The 14,446-nt window shown below is 41.7% G+C and overlaps 1 protein-coding gene across 3 annotated transcripts in view; it reads left to right on the top strand.

The window, feature by feature from the left end:
• CD164 (CD164 molecule) overlaps positions 1-13,007 on the top strand; it is a 13,815-nt gene extending 808 nt beyond the window's left edge. The window contains exons 1-6 of one of the 3 annotated variants that reach the window (XM_042016747.1): positions 13-387; positions 2,178-2,258; positions 4,163-4,243; positions 6,231-6,422; positions 8,881-8,961; positions 9,937-13,007. In XM_042016747.1, the coding sequence (XP_041872681.1) occupies positions 138-387; positions 2,178-2,258; positions 4,163-4,243; positions 6,231-6,422; positions 8,881-8,961; positions 9,937-10,097 (846 nt within the window). In that variant the 5' untranslated portion in view covers positions 13-137 and the 3' untranslated portion in view covers positions 10,098-13,007. Of the gene's footprint in view, positions 1-12; positions 388-2,177; positions 2,259-4,162; positions 4,244-6,230; positions 6,423-8,880; positions 8,962-9,933 lie in introns of those variants that run through there. The other 2 variants (XM_042016746.1, XM_042016748.1) reach the window with 2 other exon arrangements.
• Positions 13,008-14,446: the final 1,439 nt, after the last annotated feature.

Raw genomic sequence — 14,446 nt, 5'->3', positions numbered from 1 at the left:
CGTTCTGTTCCTGCTGTCCCGTGTTCCTTATCCGGGTGTGAGCCCCGTTACTCGTCCTGGGGGTTTGCCCCCAGCTGTCCACAGCTCGGGCTCTGTGGGCTGTTTGCCAAAGTGTTTGCGGGGCCGAGAGCCGCGAAATGCGCCCGGAGCCCCAAAACGCGGAGACAACAACAAAAAAGACGAAACAAAAAGTTGTTTGGAAGTGCTTCAGCGTTCCCTGGCCGCGTTCCGTAGTGGCGCTGGGTGCAGCCGAGGGTGACGCTGCCCGGTCACCGCTGCTCCAGCCCTTATGGATTTCGTCTCCAGCCCTGCCCCGCCGGCGGGGTGCAGGCCGGCGTGGGACGCCCTGCGGGAGCCGTGGGCTGCTCCGGGACTGCTCAGCCGCAGGTTAACACGCCTCTCCGCTGCGACGGGAGAGGGCACTGTTGGGCCAGCGGAACAGACCCCTCTAGTGTTTCCTGGTTTCCTCCTCGAGTGTAAGGGGAGTATCCGAATTTAGCCTGTGCGAGAGCCAGTACAGCGGGTTTATCTTAGGAGCAACCGTCAGCTTGCCTAGGCTGAAAAGCTGAGTTCGTGGTATCAGAGTCTTCTTTTTTTTTCAGTGAAGAGCAGGCGTCTGCTGATGGGGAGAGCTGGGGAACTTGCTGTTAGCCCATGTAAAAGACCCCAGGAGAGCCTTTGATAGCAGGAGGTAGCATTGGGACAACGTCTGAGACCTTGCCACAGGTTCCGAAGTTAACAGCTCATTGATGAAAACTCCTGATCCTTTACTCTGGCAAATCTGATCCTCCCCTGTTAGTCTGGGAAAGCTGGTTTTGAAGCTAAATTAGAAGTCCTAGTGTACCTGGTATAAGCTGGCTCTGTCTGCTGTCTTCCTGTCTTAACAGATGTACTGTGCTAAATTTTCCACATGCCAGTGGGGAATCTACAAAAGTGAAGGTTATTCATTTGTCAGAGGCCGTTGAGTGGGCTGTGATCATTCCTCAGATGTATACCCACAATAATTGGCTGACTTTTTTTCCTCTGATTTTTTTTTTTCTCCTGAAATCTGTTATGAGAAACAGTCATGTAGCTCTTGAAGTGCCTTTAGTGCTACCTTCCTGAAGGCAATAGGGCAGCTGTTGCACACCTCACCCATGCAAACCCCCAAAGGGCTTTTCATATTTTCTTATGTGAAAGGGAAGAAATAGTGCCAGCCTTTCTGAGCTGGTCCTACCATAACCGAGAGAAGCACTGGGTAGATTCAGTCTTAAGTCGGATTGTCAGAATACTGAAGTTAGTTAATATGTTTGTAGTTGTTACTTGAGAGGTAAATGAGTGTGCCAAAGATCTGTGGATAGCAGCGTTCCTTTCTTGGAGAAAAATGGAAGGTTACCCCAAGGTGCCTGGAGTGGGTGGGTATGATGTACAATGTGTTGGAGAGCATGCAACAGAAAGAGTTGTGGGTTGTATGTGGGTTTTCCGAGTATGATGGCTGTATGAGTAAGTCTGAATTAAAACTAATATGGTAAAACTGTAGATTGGGAGAAGATCTTACTTGATCCAGTTAGAGGATGTGTTGTCATTGTGGTTTTAAGGTAACAATGTTTGAGATTGTTGTAGAAAAGCTGCTGGACTGGTTAGATTGCTGGCTTCTGCTGTGAGCAAAATACAAATAGATTGGCCTTTTTTTTTCTGCTCTCTTTTTATGCATGTGTACATTAATTTCTCCAGGTTCTTGTCTTTATTTCCCCTACTTTGATTGCTTTCTACTGTAGGATTATTTATAGCTGCCTGTATTACCTAAAGGAAAAATGTAATCAAAAGGAAACAAGCACTTACCATCTGAGGCTTCAATGAACTGCAAAATTAATTTAGTGGACTTTGGTATCTTCACTAGTGTGGTGTATGCTCTATTACCTGAGTTTACTGTAATTAGAGGTTGCAGGGGCAAAATCGTGGTATGCATATGGAGTCTGGTTTCAGAGTATCTGTAGTATCTGGAGGGAAATGCATTTATTTCTTGTCAAAAGCATTCATAAGTTGTAGCTTTCAGTTGTAGTTTGTTCAGTGAAGAAGATTGTGCCTTAACCTGGGAGATGTACATATGGAAGGGTACAGATCTACTATTTGTTTCTGTGGGCAGAGTTGCTCTCTTGATAGTGTTCTAATCAATGGGGTTTTTTTTTCCGTTTTAGACATCTGTGGAAACTTTTCTGACTGCAGCTCCTGTATTAATAAGACAAATTCAGAAGGCTGCCAGTGGATCAAATGTGACGGTAAGGAGGGCTGTGCAGTACAGATCCTTACTCTGCCAAGGTTAGGGAAACTTCCCTGTCTGACCCTTCAGGAGACTCTGGCAGTCAAACTCGCATCACCAGAGACTTTCACTGCCAGGACCAAGGCCCCTTTGCAGTGGGTGGCTCCAGTGACCTGACAGGTGCCTGGCTTGGCTCCCTTCACACCCCCTCACACCCTGTCAGACCAGGTTTCCTTACCAGTTCAGCCCCAGGTTTCCCATTGCAGAGTCTCAGATGTCTTGTTCTATAAAACAATTTATTCACAGTGCAATAACCAGCTCAAGCTGGTGCATCCGAGGAGGACCCCCCCAACAAAGGAATCCATGGGCTTTTATACCCTCACAGTCTGTGGGCTAAAGTCTGGGATCGTCAGCCCCTGCCATGTCTCTGTGTCCAGTCACCTGGCTGGGCCACAGGTCCTCGTGTTCTTTGTTATGTAAATGGTCTGCAGATCCCAGCCTTGTGCCTCTCCCGCCCTCCAGAGCTCAACCTGCAGCTCTCACTGCCACTGCTCACCAAGCTACCTGCACTGAATGGGTTCCTCAACACCGTGCAGAACCTTACACTTCACCTACACTGATGTTGTTTACAACCTAATGAAGCATTAACATGAGTCCTACCTGTCTTCACCTGAGAACTTGAGATATGTAACATGTTCAAAATATTCCCAGATTTTTAAGGCTTCTGATTTAAATCTGTGCTTTTGATAAGCTTATGTTTTCCAGGTGGTTCAGAATGTTTTTAGGACAAACAAGTCACTTGTGTTTGCTGTTAGGGAGTCACAAGTGGATCCTGAGATGCAGGCACAGCTCTGTGCTTCAGTCCTTTTTGAGGTTTTGTCATGGGCCTGCTGGTTGCAACCGCTACTCCTGAACTGAAATGCAATAAGCAAGAGGAATTAATTAAGTAAGAGTGGTTAACAGCAGTGTTCATAAAACTGAGAATTGCACCCCACTGAAGGGAGCATAACAGAGCCAAAGAACCATTAGCTGGTCTCAGTTAGAGCCTTGTTTTTCCCATTGCAGGTGAATTGGATGTAACTACATTTAGGTGACCTCTGGTACTCAGTCCTGGAAGACAGGAAGTTGCTGTTGACAAAATCATACAGATTACATAAGCACTCCTCATGTGGATTATTAGTACTTCTTACATGAGGTAGAAACAGAATGGTTTAACTGTTGTAGTGGTTTTTGTACCACTTGATTGTAGATGACCAAGAAATGTTATATGTGAAGGCTAGGATGCATTGGAACTAATGAAATCAATTTTGGGTGGAGCTTGCCCTTCAAGAAGCTATTTCTCTAGTTCTGCATGTGGTGTTGAACCACCAGGCACATCCTGCAAAAACCCAAGAGATCTGTGTAACTTTTTTTAAGGGAGAAGGATATGCAGGCAGAGAATAAGAAACTGACATCTTCAACAATTTCAAGGTCAAGGACCAGTTTGAAAAGCTGGAACAAAGTTTTGCTTGGATGTAGAATTTTTTAAGACAGTAAGATATTTTTTTAATGATGCTGCCATAGACATGCAAAATGTTTAACTTGGAAAATGCCACAAAGTAGTAGAAACGCTGTTTGATTTTATCAGCTATGAAGAAAAAACGTCAAACAGTACTGGTACAGCAAAATGGTGCATAATTGTGTGTTGTAAATATTGCTTAAGTGTTCAGTGGGGGAGTAACTGTAGTGAAAGAAAACACTAAAATTTCTTTTATTATTAATATAATACTGAAGTCCTGTATATTAAAGTGGCTTTAATGTTATCTTGGCTAGCAGATGGTGTTTAGTTTGTCCTACGAACAGCTTATCAGTATTTAGGAACAGTGTCTCAAGCACCTTAGACTTCATCTACTGTAAAATATCTTATCTCTTCTTTTCTGACAGGAAACGAAAGCAATATGTGTGTCAGTGTAACAGCAAAACTGACAAAGTATGGACAATGTAAAGTTGAAACACAGTGTTCATGTAAGTGTTTAGATACTCAGATTTCATGTGGTTTAATGTGAAGCAGTTGTGTTTAGAACTCCTTTGTCTGTTGTCCTTTTGTTGATATGCCTTCTACAATTTACATAAGCCTGTACAAGTATGTAAATAAGCCCTTTGTTTCCTGTTTAAAGGTATGATATGTGATACTAAAATACACAATTCCATTGTGCCTTCAGTTAACTGCTTACTGTTGCTGTTTCGGGAAGCCTGACACTCGTCTGGCTACCACCTTGGTTTCTTAGATTAAAATAGGTGTTTCTTGTTAGATACAGCATATCTTAAGGAATTTGTCAGTGTCTTCAAGGCAGTAAGCTGCATATTGAACAAAAAATGTCACCTGCTAAGTCATCTGAGATGCAGTAAATAGGAAAAGCTTACGAACCTTCCAGTTTTAATTGTTAACTAGCACAAGTCTTCATGCAGTTCTGAAATAAAGAGTCTGGGATATAGAACTGCGTAAGATAAATCCTTCATGCCAGGAATGTGCTCAGTTGCATATCTACTTCAGACTTTTGTGCTTCCTGTGCAAAGCAGTTTTGCAGGATATGAATAATTTAGATAAGGTCTTGAATTTCACTTATGTGAAAGCCCCCAAATTTTAGTTTTTCTGAATGCTGATAAGAAATAGACTTTAAAATAGGATTTTCTGGTTTTAAAATCTAGAACAGCAAATGAAAACTCTGAATAATCTTATCTAGATGAATTCAACAGTTCTGCTAAAGAGGCTGGCTCCACCAACAGAGTTGAAGCTTCCACGCTGCTTTGGGCTGTCTTGTGGTGGTGACAGCCAGTCAGAAATAATTCCTTTTGACTTGCACTTGTGTGTTGTTTCTAAAATTGTAACAATCACCTCTTAATCAGGAGTGCTGAAAGAACGGTTTTTTAGTGCTTTCCAAAGAGAGCATGCTGTTAAACTGCCTTGTTGTGTACCTAAGAAGTGTTTCTACAATCTGTTCCTGTTAAACTTTTGGTGACATTATCAGGTTGTTGTGTTTAACTTCTGCAAATTCAGGGAAGTAAATCGTCACCCTTAGTAGGGGGTCTTTGTAGGTGTGAGAGAAATCTGTATACCTTACTAATTCTCAATTGTTTTGGCTCAACACTGCCTCAAGGGAAGTGACATGGGAAGAACGTAGGCAGCCTTTAAGGTGATCTTAAACTACAGAGATGCAAGTGGTAGCCAAGAGAATGTAGATTCTGATATATCCAACCTATCTCTGTAGAAACAGTCAGCTCTGATTTCCTACCGTGCTGAATTATGTTCAAGATGTAAATAACCACACTTGAATGAGCCTGAGCATTAAAGGCTTCTGGAGATCCTGCTTTTTCAGCAGGAGGCTTGCTGATGTATCAGTTTAGATAAGCTGTCTATGTGTGATTAACTGATAGCACAGTAAGTTGCAGGAGGCTTCACAGTTCTGTGTCCTTGCAGGTTGTGAGGGGTTTTTTTTTCTGAAGCTGACAGCACCTACATCCAACAACAACTCTCAGAACAGGAACTGCAGCTAAACTTTCAAACTCTTTATTGGTTTTCCCTCCATTCTGATTCAATTGTCTAACAAACTCTGATTTGTAGTTGAACTTGATAGCTCAGGTTCAGTCTCAGTTGCAGTGAGGTTGGGAAGCGGTACTCTATACCTAGTGTTCTCCTGTGTAAAGCATGCACAGTTCCTGCTTGGACAGGAGGGTTCTTCTCACTCAGGTTTGCTTTGAGGAATCTTGAGTTGCCAGTTGAACACTGGCTTTATTGGGCTGCCTGTGACAAGACTTTTCATGTATTCACTCATGCAACTTTTGGTATTAGTATGGTGGATTCAAAAGCTTTGTAATTTCAAGCTAAAACTACAGTAGAACTCAGTGCTGTATGAAATTCCTAAAGCTGTGCCTGCTGATGTTGTTTTGTTGGATTGTTTTTTAGTTAATACCATCGTTAATCTCTCTAATGTAACTCTTTATTTTTTCATAGCTCCTGCAGTTTCTTCTAACAATGTTTCTTCTACCACTGTACCACCTACCAATGCAACCACAGCATCTTCCAATGCAACCACAGCATCTTCCAATGCAACCACAGCATCTTCCCATGCAACCACGGCATCTTCCAATGTGACTTCCAATGCCACCACAACCAGTTCTGCCACCACAGCTCATACTCCTATAGGTATGTAGTGGGTTCAGTTTGTAACCGGGCAGAAACACCAATTAGAGTGTAGTGGTTAGGTCCAAAATACTCATTACTTACTTATTTACCTTCTGTGAGAGAAGATTTAGGAGAAAGCAAAGCAGGCACAAAACTTAAAAAGAATATAAAGAAGTTTATTAACAGATCTAAAAGGAAGAAAAAAAAATCAGACCACACCTTCAGGACTCTTCTCCTCCCCCCACCTTTCTCCGTTCACCCACTGACAATGTAAAAAGACAAACCTTGAGATTTTCAGTCAGTTTACCACTTCTATAATAACCTTGTTCAGTTCACTTAGGGAGAGGAGTCTCTCTTGCTCATGCTGTGGAGACATCTCCACAAGAAGTTCTCTCATGGCTTCAGTATCATGAGACAGCTGCCCATGTTGGTTCTCTGCTCGCATGTGAGAGTCCCTTCCCCCGACTTGCAGCTTTCCCCACAACTGCTTTCGAGGGTCCAGTCTTGAGCTACTGGGATACCATTTTAAGGTTGAGCTGTTCAAAAACAAAGGTTCTCTTCACCCATCTGTGGGAGCATCTTTATCTCTAGGAATAGAGGCCCTCCCCCTTCCCTGGGAGAAAAAGGGTCCTCATCATCTTCATCTCTAGGACTATCTCTGGGAGCATCTCTAGGAACTGAGGTCTTCTCCTTCCAATTTGGAGCAAGAGTCCTCATCGCTTCCATCTCTCCCTGTTCAAACTTCTCATGAAATTACAGCTGCTTCAGCATTTGCTTATTCCAGCACAGGTGCTTTTGCTCACAAGTTGAACGCTCCACCGCTCATGCTTTCACGAAATTACAACAGGTACTCTGATATATCACAGTACATCACCACCATAGCTTTACAACAGAATTTCAGCTTTAAGCATCTCCTCTTTCTCCTCCCTCAGGTTTTCAGCTCTTCATAGCACTAAAAGGGTTAATCTCACTCAGGCCTTGCAGCTGGAATGTGGCTTATTGCTGTTGGTCACATGATCTTTGCCAGGCAGCAGGGCAGCTTCAGCTGAATCTTGGCCTCACTGGAGAGGGGAGGGGCTGCTCTGTCTGCAGGTAGCAGGGCAGGGGGGCTGTGGGTGGAACAGGGCCCATCGGCTCCAGGATGGCTGTGGCCCGGCCTGGCCCCACTGGGCTGCATGGGTTGAGCCCAGTTACCTGTCCCAAGGCAGGAAGCAAGAGAGAGCTTCCCCGGGGTTTGTCCATTCTTAAATGTGGACCACAGAGGCAGTCAAAATTTTTAAGTGGCTTAAAAAATTGTCCATATTCAAACTGGCCAGCTGATAGATTCTGTCAGGTCATAGAGGAAGCTGTAAGCACCCCTTTGCAAGAACATCACTTCTGCAGCTATGCTAACCCATGACAAGGTAATACAGTAGCACTGAACTCAGAAGGGCAGCAAACTAGGAACTGGTGAATGAAATGAAAGACAGGGGCTTCTTCCACAGTTCATTGTAGTAGCTTGACTACTAAACATCTGATGTGCAGAATGCATAAATGGTTCCAAGGTCTGGAAGAAGTGGATTTTAGAAAACTCATAATTATGTTGGCAGGAAGCATTTTCTCTGTTAAAAATTGACTCAGTTGTAATTGAATTGATAATTTCTGCTAATCATGAATTCTTAGGAGTTTGGGGGTTTTTTGTTCAAAAATTTCTCTGCCAGCTCTACAATGAAGTTCTTAAAAATCATCTAATTTTTAAATCTTGCTGATCAAGGGAGCTGGGAGATGACAAGTTGGTACTTGATTAGGCTCAGAACAGCCTAATGTACAGCAGCTTTGAGTAAACCCACAAATGTTGACACTTGTCCCAGGCACATAGTGAAATAGTGATTAATTTTAAGTAATACTAATCTTTAGGGAAGTGGGGAGAGGTCAGACACCCAGCTTGTGTGGCTTGATAATGAAAGTTCTTAGGAGACAGTTTTGGTTTAGGTGAGTGGTTTTATTCCAGTGATGGCATTCACAGTTAGTGTTTTGAGGACAAGAGAAGAAAGAGTGTGTATCTCCTGTCTAGAGGTATTACATTAAGTACTTTCTTAGTACAATTAATACTAACTGATTGTAACGGCTGCTTAATTAAAGTCCTTTGCCTTGATGCAGATTCTTGATTGTCTTGAAGCAGATCTCTTGATTCTTGTTCAAGTACCAGCATTTATATGAGCGCTTGAAAGAAAAGTCCTTTTGTCTGAGCAAAGAATCACTGATCTGTGGAGAAACTTGAAATATTTGGATACCAATAGTATGCAAGTTTGAAAATAATCCTTATTGCAGAAACTTGGCTTAACGCAGTTCAGCACCTAAATTGTGTGGGATACAGTCTGAGGGCAAAGCTTGTTCTTGTTAAAGCAAAACAGGAAAAATCATTTGTGTAGGAACTTTAGTGCTTGTGAACTTTGGTATTGAAGTTTATGGTGTGTACATACTGTCTTTTCTCAAACAGCCAACGTCACCAATGCAACTACTCATGCTCCTGTGCCTAAAACTACCATGACTTCAGCTACCACAACACCCACAACTGCAGGTAACTGTTACTACTACCATAATTAAAGCATAGAATACTTAGAAGTCAGTGTCACTTTAAAAGTGTTACCTTGAAAGACTCACCAAGTGACAACATGAAAGTAGAATTGGTGTATCTGGTGCTGTCACTTCTAACGTTATGACAAGTCTAATTTTGTTAAGGTCATGTATGTGAGTAGCAAGGTTATATAGCCTGAGAAATAGAGCTAATTGGTGAGATATAAAAAGTCAGAAACATGTTGGTCAAATGAGATCAGCTGGATGATTTTAATAGTGTGGTTGGCAGTCACTTGTTAACTCCCCTGTCTTTGGGAGGTGGTATTTTGTTTTTGCAGCATAATAATGGGATGCTTTTTTTTTGTTAAGTGAAACTTTGCTACAGTGATGGGAATAAGCTGAAATATTTTATTTCCAAGTCAGCCCTAGATATGCCATTTAATGAAAAGCTCTCAAAAAGTAAAGCTCTTTAAAACTACCCATCAGTAGATGGCTGTTACTTCCAGACTTGTGTTTGTTGTGACTTCAGCTGTTTTTTTAAGCCTAACTCTTGGGGTAAAGTACAGTAGATGGAAGACAACAATTTATTTTAAATTTAAGGGAAAAAAAAAAACAAACTAGAGCAAGGAGCAGAAACTGGAAAACGTGTCTTGAATGTGAGCATATCAATAATATATTCTATGTAAAGGAGGAAGGCTTTGGCTTTTTGAAGTACAAATAAAGTCCAGCTGGTTATTGCTCAGTATTGAAGTCCAGAGCAGTTTGTCTATAAATAGCTCTAGCCTTTAACAAACAGCATTTAATCAGAATTCAATACCACTAATCTAAATGCCGATGCTGGCTTTACTTTGATTATTTTTTGTTTTCTTATCGGTGTTTTGATGCTTTGAGTAATCCTAATACAAAGAATACAGCACTAAAATTTGTAAAACTGTTGTGAGCATTGTGCACTTAAAATTTCTATTTTGGTGTTCAGCAGGCTCAAGTACTACTGTGGCTCCTGTACCTGTTCCACGCAAATCTACGTTTGATGCTGCGAGTTTCATAGGTGGAATTGTGCTTGTTCTGGGTCTGCAGGCTGTTATTTTCTTTCTGTACAAATTCTGCAGATCTAAAGACCGAAATTACCACACACTTTAGGACCTGCCCCGTGGTAATGGACTAGTAGCCCAACACCTGTAGTTCACGGAACCAAAATATTTTCTGTTGCTCATGGAAGACAGCAGTTCATAATATCCTTTAAATCTCTAAAAGAAGACTTTAAATGAATATTTTTGCAACATTATATTCACAAGAAGTGATATCAATCTCTTCAACAGGATTACTTGCAATATGCTGCATGGGTTCTAATGGCTGTTTTATTTTCCTTTAGTGGCTGCTGATGTGGGACTTTTCTTGATATGCCAAATGTAGAATGTTCCAAGATTCTTATTCAGTGGCAACACTGTCCAGTAGACAATCTTAAAATGACTTATTCTGAAGGCTAATTTGAACAACATCTGATACAGTATCCCTTCAGTTTTATCAAGATGTGAATTATTGGTGACTGATTTCAGGGAGTGAAATACCATTTGTAGTAGCTTATGGCTCTTACAGCGTGTTGCTAGAAAGATGGATAAAATGTAGAATTAGATAATGTCTTAACAGAATAACATAACCCTTTTCTTTTTTTTTTTTTTTACCCAAGAATAAAAGTATAAAAGTTGCCTCATAAAATACTTCATTCCAAACAGAATTCCTATGCCATTTCCAATTAATGTTGAGGGTGGATGTAGGAATAATCCTTCTAATGGGGAAATAAATATTAGTGCCTTAAAAGACTAAATTTCAGTAGGCTGTAAGCGTGTCCCAGCTATCTCAAAGATAAATAAAACTTCTAATATTAGCTTTAGGTAGGAATATAGAATACATGTGACTTGAGCATTCCAGTTTAAAAAAAAAAATTCCCTGGAATAACTGTCCCTTAGTGATTTTGGTTTAGAGTGAGGAGTATGGTACAGCGATGTTCAGTTACAAACAGAAGCTTTGACTCGTTTAGCTTTTGTTCTGGCCTGCAAAGACCAACCATAAAACTAGTGATATAATTCAGTTCACTCCCTGTCCAAAAAGGCAACAACTCACATTTATACTTGAAATACTGATGTTTGGGAAATCCTGATGTTTTTGTCATTCAAACAGTTCTTAAACTCGTTGCAATTAATTTCAAGAGTTTGGGTTGTTGTTTTTTTCTTTATGACCCTCCTGTGTGTCTGCTTGCTGAAGGAGCAATTAAGGGTCACTCAGAGGATCTGCTGATTTGATACTAGTCAGGATTGCTGTAACCCTGGGACTGCAGGCTACACCTTTTTTCTTTCCCTTCCCCACTGGCTTCAGGTTTGTGTCACCCTGCAGTGAACTGCTAGAGGACAAATAGTTTAGGGTTCTTTTTTTCCCTTGGCTGGATCAGCCATGTGATCTGAGTGTCAAAGGTACGTCATCTCCAACGCAGACTGACTTGAGCACCTGTGAAAATAAACCCACAGGAAAAATGGAAATAGAGATAAAATCAAGTGGTGAAGGTAGCACATAATGATATCCCTCAATTATCAGTTTTGGGATAATCTGTAATACTGTCTTACTGTTCTGACTTGACTGGATTTGGCACCCAATACAAAAATAGCATTGATAGCAGATAATAGTCACGGCAGTGGAACTTGAATTACGAAGCAAATTAAGTGCACTTCAGTTGGACTCCTCAAGTGTATAGTGTTGCTTCTTTGTGTTCATCTAGTTTGAATGGCATTGTTTCTATTGTGCTGCATAGAAAACTCAAATTGCTACAAAATGCAGAGGTTACTCACCAGTACTGTACATTTAAGTTCATTAGCTTTTGGTTTTCTAAACAAAACTAAGACAATCAGCTCAGGTTTATGAAAACAGCAGTGAGCAGCCAGTTTTCAGCAACAGTATGTGTGTGAGTTAGATGGTATATCCTTGGCCTTATTGTGAAATCACTTAAATCTGTCTTTTCCCTATCTAATAACTATTTTACTACATTTATTTCTTCAAAATAAATGCATGAGCTTGTATCCTGTGCTTTGAAGTGAACAAAATACTCTTTTGAAATATGACAGTTTGCCTTTAGCTCAGCGAAGCAAACTATACCTAGTATACAATTTTTGGCCTCAAAGGGCTCTTTTGGGACACTTGCAGAAAAGTTCTATAGAACACTTCATAGCATGGAAAACATTGCCACAAAAAAGTTGCTCTGTAAAACGTTGCTGAAATGCTTATTCATGAGCTTTGCTAATCCTGATTTAGGTTGCTGATAAAGTATGCTGGTAAAGCAAACTAAAAATAATGTTTAAAGTGCCTTAAAATTGCTTACTTGTTTGCCTCAAATTTTGTTTAAAAGGGTAGAAGGATACCTTGCCTTAGTTACTAAATTTGTTGTGGTGCCAGCAATTGCTATTTTCCAAAACTTTAAGAAACCCAGGATCTCTGGCATGTACAAATGCCTATCTGAAAAACTCAAGCTGTATCAATTTAATCACGTTCCAGAAGGCCTGCACTACACACCACTTGCTCATTAGCCTTGCCAGCAAGGTGTAATTCCACAGTTCAGAGTTGTGGCTTGGCTTGTTTCCCTTTTAGTTGTTTGGTGGGAAGGGAGGCTGGGTTATACATCTTCACCATGTGCTTGGCTGCCTCACTGTCAAAAGTAGTTACTCCTCTGTGAAATGGCAGTATCAACTGATCTGTGCTGTGTACTAGCAAAAAACCTGAAGTAACAACTTGCAGTTTTTCTTGGCCTTGTGTTTTGAAGTGGAAGGTAGCTCATAGATCTGTAGTTGTACTTGCCCCTAAATCAGTTTTAGGCACTGAATTGTAGTGACTCTTCAAGTTATCTGGCTTTTTCTTGGAGCCAACTTGTGCAAGTATCAAGGTGTTACCTTATGAATGTTCTCTGCAAGTGTTGCTGTAAAAGTTTGTATTTTGTCTTCAGTGGAAGAAAACTGAAGCAGTTGTAATTGCAGAACCAAATTGATAAATAAAATCTGTTGAATGGAATTTTACTTGTGAACTTTCTTTAATGTGCGCAATCCCCAAGAGGAGTGTCTGCTTGCTGACTTGGAGATGAGCTGTTTCCCATGGGAATTGAGAAATACTAAGGGAAAGAGGAAGAATGCAAGGTTTGAAGACTTAGCTCCCCTAAATACAGTATTAACTTTGCATTTAACAATACTGATTCAGATTTAGAATTACCTCAAAAAGAATTTTCGTTCAGCTCATGTTTTTCCATGTTAGCTTAACTCTTGTTTTCCACTTAAAGCCAAAGAGGAGCAAAGTCTGCATTAAGCATTACACTTGGAACAACCTGTGAGGCTTAATACTCTGCTTTCTAACAGCGAAGTTTCCAATACTGGATGTCAGGTGGAAGAGGGGCTGCTGTCTGTGCTTGCACAGAGGCTGGTAGAACTTTCATGAAAAAGGTATTGCTCTGAGCCTTATTTCTTTTCTAATTGCATAGAGCCATGGGGTGGTTGTGATTGGCAGGGACTTTAAGGATCATCTAGTTTCAACTCCTCTGTCCTGGGCAGGGACATCTTCCACTAGACCAGGTTGCTCCAAGGCCAGGTTGGATGGAGCTTTAACATTTCCAGGGATGGGGTATCCACAGCTGCTCTGGGCAACCTCTAGACTTGTTCCAGCGGGTCTGATGGGTGCAGTACTCCAGGTGGGTTCTCACAAGAGTGGAGTGGAGAGCAAAAATCACCTTCCATGACCTGCTGATCACACTTTGCTTGATGCAGCCCCAGTTGTTCTGGGCTGTGAGTGCACATTGCCAGCTCATGTTGGGCTTCTCATTGACCGAAACCTCCAGGTTCTTCTCAGTGCTGCTGTTGGTCCATTCACTCCCCAGCCTCTATTTCTGTTTGGGATTGCACTGACCCAGGTGCAGGACCTTGCAATTAGCTTTGAACTTCATGAGGTTTGCACAGTCCCACCTCCAAACCTGCCCGAGTCCCTCTGGATGACATCCCTGCCCTCCAGCGTGTCCACTGCACCCCTCAGCTTGGTGTCATTGGCAAACTTGCTGAGGGTGTCCTTGGTCCCACTGTCCGTGTCACCAACAAAGATATTGAACAGCGCTGGTCCCAATACCGAGCCCTGAGGTCACCACTCGTCACTGGTCTCCCCTTGGATGTTGAGCCATTGACGGCAACTCTGAGTGTGGCCATCCAGCCACTTCCTTATATACCAACTGGTCTGTCTGTCAAATCCATGTCTCTCCAGTTCAGAGACAAGGATGTCATGCAGGACAATGTCAAGTACTTTGCACAGGTCAAGGTAGATGATGTCTGTCACTCTTCCTTCATCCACCAATGCTGTAACCCCATTGTGGAAAGCCACCAGATTGATCAGGCATGATTTGTCCATAGTGAGGCTATGTTGGCTGTCACCAATTGCCTCTTTATTTTCTGTGTGCTTCAGCATAGATTCCAGGT

This window comes from Corvus kubaryi, unplaced genomic scaffold, assembly GCF_017639235.1.
Source record: "Corvus kubaryi isolate FWS band 111438036 unplaced genomic scaffold, C.kubaryi_AGA036_p1.0 split3-73, whole genome shotgun sequence".
In the NCBI taxonomy this organism is placed as follows: Eukaryota; Metazoa; Chordata; class Aves; order Passeriformes; family Corvidae; genus Corvus; species Corvus kubaryi.
The sequence above is the reverse complement of the archived record's forward strand: the minus strand, read 5'-3'. Positions and strand labels throughout refer to the sequence as shown.